This window comes from Dipodomys spectabilis, unplaced genomic scaffold (assembly GCF_019054845.1).
Source record: "Dipodomys spectabilis isolate Male_0828 unplaced genomic scaffold, ASM1905484v1 ptg000530l, whole genome shotgun sequence".
In the NCBI taxonomy this organism is placed as follows: domain Eukaryota; kingdom Metazoa; phylum Chordata; class Mammalia; order Rodentia; family Heteromyidae; genus Dipodomys; species Dipodomys spectabilis.
In genome coordinates this window covers 141,810-151,926 of record NW_024871207.1, presented here as the reverse complement: position 1 = coordinate 151,926, position 10,117 = coordinate 141,810, and the positions used below count along the sequence as shown (strand labels likewise).

Genomic DNA, 10,117 nt, shown 5'->3' with positions numbered 1-10,117 from the left:
ATATATATATATGTAACCATACAGTCGCCTTAACTTCTTGTGAGTGTGTGGTACTGGGTTGCTTGCTTATGTCTGGCACTCTGCCACTTCAGCCATATCCCTAGCCCTTTTTTATCCTGGTTTTTCTTGAGATAGAGGCTCACATGTTTGCCCAGGCTTGAGTTTGGACTTGGGCTCACCATTGTAGGCTGGGATGGCAGGTGCATATCAACACAGACAACTTCTATTGAGATGGAGTTTTAACGGGACTCACAGTGCTTGGCTCTACCCTCTCGCTTAGACCCACACTGCCTGAGACTCAGCCAAAGGAGCCTTCTGAGGTGACCTGCGTCCTGACCTGTCCTGTCGGTGTTTGAGTTTATCCCCACTTCCTCTGCCCAATGCCTGGGCCAAAGCCAAGGACCCTGTCTCACTCCTTTGGGCTGGGCACTTGGGAACAAGAGGAGTTTCTTTCTCCCAGCTCTGGAGGCTGTAGTCCAGGCCAGGGCACTGGCACCTGGTCCTGGTGAGTAGGGAGCAGTGTGGACTGGCCAGCAGATGGCGGAGCCCCACTGGATCCCGCAGAGGGGAGCGAAGGCGGCCCCCAAGGCCCTCCCCGGCCTCAGGGTGAGAGCCCCTTGGGGTGGGGCTCTTTGGAGGTGGGCCCTCTGTGCTGGGTCCGCTCACTGCTGGGATGGGTGTCACTGCTTCTAGGTGCTTTTCTTGAAGAGCTCTGCCCTGTGCAAATGCCTGTCACAGTGCCGGCCCCCCTGGCTTCCCCTTTAGAACAGAGACCTCTGCCCAGGCAGTTTCTGCCACATCTGAGCTGCCCAGCAGTTCTTGGGCGACCCAGCCCAGTGCCCCAGGCATGGTGGGAGGCAGGGCGGTAGGTTTGAGAACAAGACTGGACTGTCTGGGCCATGGGTCCAGCTTTGTGTGTGTGTGTGTGTGTGCGCGCCACGTGTGCGGTGTGTGTGTGTGTGCTACACGTGCGCCCAAGTCCCAAAGCTTGAACTGAGGGCTTGGTGCTGCCCCTGAGGTTCTTTTGCTTAAGGCTAGTATTTGACCACTGGAGCCACAGCACCACTTCTGGCCTTTTCTGAGTAGTTTAACTGGAGGTCAGAGTCTCACAGACTTTCCTGCCTAGGCTGGCTTTGAACCATGATCCTCAGATCTCAGCCTCCTGAGTAGCTAGGATTACAGGTGTAAACTACTAGTGCCTAGCTCCCAGTTGTTTTTGTTTTTTTTGTCAGTCATAGAGTTTGTGCTGGGCCTGGGCACTGTCCCTCAGCTCTTCAGCTCAAGGCTAGTGCTCTACCACTTGAGCCACAGCACCACTTGTGGTTTTTTTTTTTTGTCGGTCGTGGGGCTTGAACTCTGGGCCTGGGCGCTGTCCCTCAGCTCTTCAGCTCAAGGCGAGCGCTCTACCACTTGAGCTACAGCGCCACTTCCGGTTTTCTGGTGGTTTATTGGAGATAAGAGTCTCACGGTCTCTCCTGCCCGGGCTGGCTTTGAACCGCGATCCTCAGATCTCAGCCTCCTGAGTAGCTAGGATTACAGGCATGAGCCACCAGCGCCCGGCTACTTGTGGTTTTCTTTATTGGCGATGAGTTTCATGTACTTAACTGCCCAGGCTGGCTTTGACCCGGGATCCTCAGATCTCAGCCTCCTGTGTAGCTAGGATTATAGGTGTGAGCCTCTGGCACCTTTATTTATTTATTTATTTTTGACATTTTTCAGCTCTTTAAAACATTTACTAGAAACATGTCAGAAAATATACTGCATGGCTGGACAGACAGCAAAAGCAGGACCCACAGCCGCCGGAGTCCACCCTGCCTGGGCCCTGTGTCCAGGTTCATGTGGGCAGTGGCTTGGGACTGCACATAGTAACAGTTCCCAGGTCCTGTTTTCCCTCATTTGTAACAGCTGGAGGAGGGGTGGGTGGCTGCTTGGAGGGGAGGAGAGGGGGATGAGTGGGGGGGGCTGGGGGAGGGAGCGAGGGAGGGGCCTTAGGCTTCTTGTGGTGGTGGCCTGTTTGTCAGGGACATAGTATAAACTAGTGGGCTGGAAAAAAGCAGCCAAACAACTGGCCTTTGGAGTTGGGGCAGGGGTGGTAGGGAGAAGAAACTGAGGCCCTGAGCATGCCAGAGGCACACACAGCCGGTGTTTGGGAGCTCTGCCTGCGGTGAGGTGCAAGAACCAGCCTGGCAGACCTGGCAGGGAAGGGTGCCCGGGCCGGGGCCCGCCAGCCGCGCACTCAGGTCCAGGCAGAGGAGCGGGTGGGTGGGCAGGCGTGGCCACTGCGTCAGGACCAGGCAGTACCACCCCACCCCCGAGGGGGAGGAAGATGGCCAGGCCAGGTCTGCTTGTGGCTACTGGAGGGCACCAGGCCCAGGCACACAGGCAACCCCGAAGGAGCACTGAGATGTGGGCTCCGCGGAACAGCAGGGCTTCCGAGGGCCTCCTCCTGGCCGAGGGCTGTCCTTGCCCCTCCTGTATGTAGTGGTTTAAATTTAGGGTAAGAAACCCGGCCTGAGCCTCTGCAAAGAACGAGATGTGAGTCCACTGTCACGCCTGTCCCACCAAAGCCAGGCCTGTCTGCTCACCAGGCCCGGGCAGCTGTGTCCGCCCTGGTCAGCAGGCCCTGCTGCACAGAGCCCAGGATGGACGGGCGCATCGCTTCCTGCCAGACCTGACTCCCAGCCAGGTCCTGACAAGGATAGGGAAATGGACGCGAAGGCCAGGCCAGTCATTTGCTACTGCTCTCTGCCCCTGGCTTTCTGTCCTAAGGGCCTTCTGCAAAGGGGCATTTGCTGTGGTGAGAGCAAGTCCTGGGTGGGACTGCTCATGGTGGGTGGCTCGACTGGAGCTGCCCCTCGCTGGCCCTGGGCCCCTGGCTCCTGCCCACCCTCCTCTAGTATGTGCCCAGCACACTTGTTCTCTGGTCTCCATGCCCACCGCCAGCCCCAGGACTCAGCCCACCATCGCCAGTTATGCCAGGCTCCCCTAGGCTTGGGACGGTCCCAGAGAACCAGCCCTGCACCACCGAGCAATGTAGGGCGGGCCCGGGACCGGGAGGGCGGGGCACCCCGACTTAAAAGAGCACCAAGGTCCCGCCCAGTGCCTGGCACTGCGACGCGGGCTCAGCTCCCACCATGGCCGAAACTACCAAGCTGCAGCTGTTTGTGAAGGTTCTGGCAGGCTGGCTGGGCAGGGGCTGGCGGGAGGGGCGGGCAGGGGGAGCAGTGCTCTCTGGTACAGGTAGAAAGGGGTCTTTCCTTTTCCTAGGTGGTGGGCTGGGCCGGGCAGCCCCCAGAGGCTGAGTAGAGCAGGCACCCTGGAGGAGGAAGCACCCCAATGGGGCGGCCCTGGCTTGCTAGCCCAGGCTTCCTAGACAAATGTTCCCGGATAGGGGGGCAGCGAGGAGCGGGCCTCCCGAGACTCATCCCCATGCCGGGAAAGGAGGGCTGGCCGACAGTTCCCTGGCTCTCAGGCCAACGCCAGCCTGGCTGGGAACTCAAGCCTTCGCCTCCTACCCACACTTGGAGCTGAGGAACGGGTGTGCTGCCAGACACGACCCTTGCCACCAGCCTAGGGACCCAGAGCCTTCTGGAGGTCTGGCTTCTGCCCAGGGTTCTAGGCCAAGGCCTCAGGCCCAGGTCTACCTGCCTCAGGGCTCCCTGTGCCCTGCCCACGGCCCAGGGAGCCAGCCAAGGCCCTCTGGAGCTTGGAGAGGCTGTGCCCCATTACGCCGGCCCTGGCATGGCTCCAGACCCACCGGCAGTGGGAGGCAGGACCCACCCAGCCGGGCGGCAGGATTCCTGGGTCTGCTCCCAGTCCAACCCCGGCTCCCCCCACCCAGGCCAGCGAGGATGGCGAGAGTGTGGGGCACTGCCCCTCCTGCCAGCGGCTTTTCATGGTCCTGCTCCTGAAGGGAGTGCCCTTCACCCTCACCACCGTGGACACTCGCAGGTGAGACCCCGCCCCTGCGCTCCCCCACCCTCTGCCCACGGCTGGCAGCCGCCTCCCTCCTGCTTGGTGCTCACAGGGCGCTGGACGTGCTGAAGGACTTCGCACCGGGCTCACAGCTGCCGATCCTCCTCTACGACGGCGAGGCTAAGACCGACACTCTGCAGATCGAGGAGTTCCTGGAGGAGACGCTGGGGCCTCCGGAGTGAGGGCCGGAGGGCGTGGGAGGGCCAAGAGGAGGCCCAGGAAGGGTGGCTGGACCCACATGGGACCCGACCCCAGCCCTGACACCACCCACCTCCGCAGCTTCCCCCACCTGGCGCCCCGCTACCGCGAGTCCCGCACTGCCGGCAGCGATGTCTTCCACAAGTTCTCTGCGTTCATCAAGAACCCGGTGCCCGCACAGGACAATGGTGAGGCCCAGCGGAGGTGGGCGGCGGGGCGCGTCCCGAGCAGGGTCCTCACGGTTCTCCTGCCCCAGCTCTGTACCAGCAGCTGCTGCGCGCCCTCAGCCGGCTGGACAGCTACCTGCGCGCCCCGCTGGAGCACGAGCTGGCTCGGGAGCCGCAGCTGCGCGAGTCCCGGCGCCGCTTCCTGGATGGGGACCAGCTTACGCTGGCTGACTGCGGCCTGCTGCCCAAGCTGCACATTGTGGACGTGAGCCGGGCTCAGGTGCGAGGGGATGGGGTGGGGGGACGCGCTCCCAAGGCCCTGACGCAGCCCGCGTTGCCCACCCGCCGCAGACCGTGTGCACACACTTCCGCCAGGCGCCCATCCCCGCGGAGCTGTGCGGCCTGCGCCGCTACCTGGACAGTGCGCTGCAGGAGAGGGAGTTCAAGTACACATGCCCGCACAGCGAGGAGATCCTGGCAGCTTACCGGCCTGCAGTGCGTGCCCGCTAGTGCCCCACCACACCCGCGGGCCTTGCCCGCTCATGTGTAGCCCGATAAAAGCATCTTGGTCCCCAGTGAATGTGTCCTGAACGCCGGAGTGGCTAGAGGTGGCAGTCACACCACCCTTGCCCCATGGTGCAAACCGGGCGGATGACAGTGCGGGATGATGTGGGTGGAGCGGAGTGGGCAGGGCACTCACTCCCTCGGGGGCTGGCACTTGGGCCCAGGGCCTCCTGCAGTCAGCCAGCACAGAGGTGCCATGGACCTGGGGGACTGGATTAGGCTCCCAAACCAGTCAAGCCAGGGCGGGGTGCCCTGTGTGGCCAGAGGGTGGGGAGCAGAGCGCCCCAAGTCCAACCTCCGGGTTCCGGGCATTCCTCAGCCCCACCCCAGCCAGTGGCCAGCCCCATCGCCAGTAGGGGCTTTCCACTGCCTGGCGCACCTTCCCATCATGCATCTGCCCAGGACTGAGAAGTGCATACTTGAGTGGCCCTGCCTGGCCTGAACAGGACCTGGAGGGGAAGTGCAGACTTCCAAGCCCCTGGGGAGCCCTGGCCCCACCTGGCCATGCAGGGGCAGTTGGACAGGGTTAAGAGGTCCAGCCTGGAAGAGCCTCCTCCAGGGGGCTGAGGACCTGCTGCACCTGTTGACAGACTGGCTCCATGCCCAGAGCTGGTCAAAAGGGGCCTCTGGGCCCCTCCCCTAGGCCAACTCCCCCAAATCAGAGTCTAGCTAGCGTCTCCATCCCAGGTAGCTGTTTATTTGACAGGAATGAGACCAGTGGGGCAGCCACAGTCCTGCCTGGAAGCAGGACTGGCCATTGGAAGTAGTCTCTGGTGCTGATGGCTTTCCCCGTCCCCCTCACAGGCAGACTCCTAGCAAGGCCACACCTTCAGAGTTCGTCAAAGTTGACTCCACCAGCTGGTTTCTTCCTGGGAGGGTAGAAGGAGCAGTGTGGGGGGTGTGTGTGGAGGAGAGGACTGGGGCCCAGGCTGGCAGGGACAGGTGGGAAATACCTCTTAAAGCCAGGGTTGATGAGGGACTCCCCTGGACACCGTCTCCTGACCCCAGGTCCAGAGCCACCTCTCTGTGGATCAGAATCTGGGAGAAAACAGGTGGGGTCTTGATGCTCTCCCTGGAGCCTGAGCTTCTGGGAGAGAGGAAGGAGGGCAGACTGTACCTGGGGGGAAGAACTGAGGTCCTGCGGCTCGAGGGCTCTTCCTTGGGTTGGCAGCTGTCTCTTCTACAGCTAAGGAGAAAGCCGGTGGGCACCCTGCTCAGTGCCAGGAGGAAGCAGGGCACAAACAGGGACCCTAGTAAGGTACAGGTGAGGAAGCCCACTCTACCTGCGAGCTGCCTTTCCAGACTGCACACGCGTTCTGCTAGGCCCAGGGTCAGCGTCTGCAACCTGGTGGCTGCCTCAGGCCCCGGAACCTTGGCAAGGTCAAAGGCCAGTGTGGAGGGCCCCCCCGAAATGGTCAGGGACACCCTGCCTTCCTGCAGGCTTACAGTCACCCCGTGCTGCTGGCAGGCTGCCCTGGAGGAGGAGAGGCGGCCAGTTGGTGCCTGGCCCCCTCTCCACACCCACCCCTCCTCCAGCTCGGGGCTCACCTGAACCGGGAGGTGATGTCCTTGGTCCCACTCAGGCCAAAGCGGGCTTTCTGAAGGGCAGAGACTCGTCACCGGACGCCGGGGACGCCCAGACCTGCCCGACCCCGCAGCCCTCAGGATTCCAGCCCAGCCTTAGGATCACAACTTCCAGTGAGGGCAAGGGGTGCTGGCCCGTCCGAGAGCCTCGGGTCCCCTCCTGACAGTGGCCCCGCGGGGTGTGGGGCGCCATTACACACAAGGGTGGCCAGGCTGTCTGGGGAGAAGCAGGTGCTCCAGAGCTCGGCGGCGTCCGTCACGCTGCAGGGGGGGGGAGGGGTCAGCGCGCCGCAGGGGGGCAGTCAGTGCGCTGCGGGGGGTGGGGGGCGGTCAGTGCTGCGGGGGGCGGTCAGTGCGCTGCGGGGGGTGGGGGGGCGGTCAGCACTGCGGGGGGCGGTCAGCGCGATGCGGGGGGGGTGGTCAGCGCGCTGCGGGGGGTGGGGGGCGGTCAGCGCTGCAGGGGGGTCAGCGTGCTGTGGGGGGGCGGTCAGCGCGCTGTGGGGGGGCAGTCAGCGCTGCGGGGGGGCAGTCAGCGCTGCGGGGGGGCAGTCAGCGCGCTGTGGGGGGGCGGTCAGCGCGCCGCGGGGGGGCGGTCAGCGCACCGTGGGAGGGTGGGGGTGGTCAGCGCGCTGCGGGGGGCGGTCAGCGCTGCGGGGGGCGGTCAGCGCGCTGCGGGGGGCGGTCAGCGCGCTGCGGGGGGGGCGGTCAGCGCGCCGCGGGGGGGGCGGTCAGCGCGCCGCGGGGGGCGGTCAGCGCACCGTGGGAGGGTGGGGGTGGTCAGCGCGCTGCGGGGGGCGGTCAGCGCTGCGGGAGGGCGGTCAGCGCGCCGTGGGGGGGGTCAGCGCGCTGTGGGGGGGCGGTCAGCGCACTGCGGAGGGGGGCGGTCAGCGCTGCGGGGGGGGCGGTCAGCACACTGCGCGGGGGGCGGTCAGCCCGCCGTGGGGGGGTCAGCGAGCTGTGGGGGGGCGGTCAGCGCACCGTGGGAGGGTGGGGGTGGTCAGCGCGCTGCGGGGGGCGGTCAGCGCGCTGCGGGGGGCGGTCAGCGCTGCGGGGGGGGCGGTCAGCGCGCCGTGGGGGGGGGTCAGCGCGCTGTGGGGGGGGCGGTCAGCGCACTGCGCGGGGGGCGGTCAGCCCGCCGTGGGGGGGGTCAGCGAGCTGTGGGGGGGCGGTCAGCGCACTGCGGGGGGTGGGGGGCAGTCAGCGCGCTGCGAGGGGGGTCAGCGCGCTGTGGGGGGGGTCAGCGCGCTGCGAGGGGCGGTCAGCGCGCTGCGGGGGGCGGTCAGCGCTGCGGGGGGGCGGTCAGCGCACTGCGGGGGGGTGGGGGGCAGTCAGCGCGCTGCGGGGGGGGTCAGCGCGCTGCGGGGGGGGTGGGGGGCAGTCAGCGCGCTGCGGGGGGGGTCAGCGCTGCGGGGGGCGGTCAGCGCGCTGCGGGGGGGCGGTCAGCGCTGCGGGGGGCGGTCAGCGCTGCGGGGGGCGGTCAGCGCTGCGGGGGGCGGTCAGCGCTGCGGGGGGCGGTCAGCGCTGCGGGGGGGGTCAGCGCGCTGCGGGGGGCGGTCAGCGCGCTGCGGGGGGCGGTCAGCGCTGCGGGGGGGCGGTCAGTGCTGTGGGGGCGGTCAGCGCTGCGGGGGGGGCGGTCAGCGCGCTGCGGGGGCGGTCAGCGCTGCGGGGGGGGCGGTCAGCGCTGCGGGGGAGCGGTCAGCGCGCCGTGTGGGGGGCGGTCAGCGCTGCGGGGGGCGGTCAGCGCTGCGGGGGGCGGTCAGCGCTGCGGGGGGCGGTCAGCGCTGCGGGGGGGTCAGCGCGCTGCGGGGGGCGGTCAGCGCGCTGCGGGGGCGGTCAGCGCTGCGGGGGGGCGGTCAGCGCTGTGGGGGCGGTCAGCGCTGCGGGGGAGCGGTCAGCGCGCCGTGTGGGGGGCGGTCAGCGCTGCGGGGGGCGGTCAGCGCGCGCGGCCCCGACCCACTTACTAGACCCACTCCGCGGGCCCCACTTACTAGAGGTTGAAGTCCCCGCCGTCCCCGTCCCCGCCGGTCCCCGGCTCGCAGAAGCACACGAAGCGGGGCGGGCCGGAGCCGGGCGGCCAGGTGCAGAGCAGCGGCGGCACCATGGTCCCGCGGCGTGGGCCGGGCCGGGACAGGCCGGGACAGCTCGACCCCGCGCGGACCCGGCGCCTGCGCGCCTGCGCGGAGGAACAGACGCAGGCGCGGTGTTCAGGGCGGGACTTCCTGTGCCGAGGGTCTGGACAGAGAGGAGGCGGGGCGGCGTTCAGGACGGGACTTCCTGGGCGCGGGCGGGCCCGGAAGCGGCGGGGCGGGGCGCGGCCGGCGGGCGCGGGCGGCCGGCGCTGTGGGTCTCCGCCCTCGCCGCGCTCGGGCCGGGGCCTGCGGAGGTGCGCGCTCCGTGCCCGCGCCTCCGGTGCCCGGACCCCTCCGCGGCGGGGCTGGCGCCGCCCCGCGCCTCGCCCCCGCGCGCGCCGCGCCCACGGCCGCCCTCGGCGCCTCGGCCCCGCCGCCAGGCTCCCTCGGGCCGATCCCGGCAAGCCTAAGGCAGACGCCGCGAGAGGGGCGGTCGGGGGCGGCGCGCGGGGCACGCTCGCCGGAGGGGAGACCTGCGGGCACCGGGTGGGGCCCAGCCCGCGCGGACAGCCCGGCGGGGCCGGCGGGCCTGGGAGCAGCTGCTGCGCCGGACCAGAGAGCGGGAGCGCGCCACCAGGGGGCCCCAGGAACCAGGGGGACCCCACCAGCCAGGGGGCCCCAGGAGCAGGCAGTGAGCTTGTAAGCCGCTCACATCCTGACGTGCCCCAGCCAAGCCCGCCCGCACCGCGGCCCCCTGGCACACTGCTGAGCCTCCTCGGAGCCTTCCCACACGCCGTTCTGTCCCCAGACCCACACATTCTTTTCCATCCATTCCTGACTCAAGCGTGTTCTCAGACTGGAGGCTTGGCTCTAGTGGTAGAGCATAAACTGAGCCAGAAAACCAAATGAGAGCTCAAGACTGAGTTCAAGCCCTACTACAAAAACAAAAAAAGAACAGAAAACACCTTCTCTGGTCACCACACAGAATAGTTCTACTCTGCCAAACTCCCTGCTCCTCTCTTCCGTTTTATTACTTATTCTCCCTGCTTGTCACTGTCCAAAGTACCTTTTAGCTCAGTGGAGGCAACAATCTGTCTGGTGACCTGTCCTGTACTCTTCTGTGATGCCCCTCTCCTTAGCTGTGCCTAATGACTTGCTTCTAGCCCAAGCACATCCTCTTGAATTGCTCACCACGACACAGAACAGCCCAGGAAGACCTCAGACTAGCTAAGCACCAAGCCTCTGAGGTGAGGGAAGGAGCTTGGGGGCAGACCCCTGTGGAACTTTCCAGGAGATCACAGGCCCCTGAAGCCCCTTTGCTAGCGGGCCCAGCCCCTGAACCTTCAGAAACTTAAGAGATGACACAATAGTTGTTCTAGGCAACTAAGTTCTGGGGGCAACTAAGTTCTGGGGTAATTAATTTAAAATCAGGAGTTTTTCATGCTGATCACTCATGAGGCTACGGACAGCAGGGATTCCTGTTTTATTCTCAGAGCCCATCTGTAACTCCAGTATTTAAATGCCTGGCATGCAACTACCCAATAAATATTGTGAGCTGGG

General features: G+C 66.1%; 2 protein-coding genes across 2 annotated transcripts; one reads left to right on the top strand and one right to left on the bottom strand.

Annotated features, from left to right (window-relative positions):
* The first annotated feature begins 2,959 nt into the window (after positions 1–2,959).
* Positions 2,960–4,966, top strand: Clic3 (chloride intracellular channel 3). Its single transcript, XM_042670260.1, has 6 exons — positions 2,960–3,170; positions 3,842–3,951; positions 4,028–4,153; positions 4,255–4,361; positions 4,430–4,605; positions 4,692–4,966. The coding sequence occupies exons 1-6, from the start codon at positions 3,135–3,137 to the stop codon at positions 4,848–4,850; spliced, it is 714 nt and encodes a 237-aa protein (XP_042526194.1). The 5' UTR covers positions 2,960–3,134; the 3' UTR covers positions 4,851–4,966.
* Positions 4,967–5,581: 615 nt separating this feature from the next.
* Paxx (PAXX non-homologous end joining factor) lies at positions 5,582–8,641 on the bottom strand. Its single transcript, XM_042670254.1, has 7 exons — positions 8,477–8,641; positions 6,689–6,749; positions 6,453–6,502; positions 6,188–6,378; positions 6,022–6,090; positions 5,858–5,942; positions 5,582–5,773 (listed from the first exon to the last, which is right to left on the bottom strand). Exons 1-7 carry the CDS (start codon positions 8,587–8,589, stop codon positions 5,734–5,736), a joined length of 609 nt encoding a protein of 202 aa, XP_042526188.1. The 5' UTR covers positions 8,590–8,641; the 3' UTR covers positions 5,582–5,733.
* Positions 8,642–10,117: the final 1,476 nt, after the last annotated feature.

Bases quoted from the DNA above. Each gene is read 5' to 3' on its own strand.
- Clic3 (XM_042670260.1), top strand. From the start codon at position 3,135: ATGGCCGAAACTACCAAGCTGCAGCTGTTTGTGAAG. The intron at 4,154-4,254 runs GTGAGGGCCGGA...CCACCTCCGCAG, and splicing joins GAGACGCTGGGGCCTCCGGA to CTTCCCCCACCTGGCGCCCC. The intron at 4,362-4,429 runs GTGAGGCCCAGC...CTCCTGCCCCAG, and splicing joins GGTGCCCGCACAGGACAATG to CTCTGTACCAGCAGCTGCTG.
- Paxx (XM_042670254.1), bottom strand. From the start codon at position 8,589: ATGGTGCCGCCGCTGCTCTGCACCTGGCCGCCCGGCTCCGGCCCGCCC. The intron at 6,750-8,476 runs GTAAGTGGGGCC...CCCCCCCTGCAG, and splicing joins GGCGGGGACTTCAACCTCTA to CGTGACGGACGCCGCCGAGC. The intron at 5,774-5,857 runs GTATTTCCCACC...CTACCCTCCCAG, and splicing joins ATCAACCCTGGCTTTAAGAG to GAAGAAACCAGCTGGTGGAG.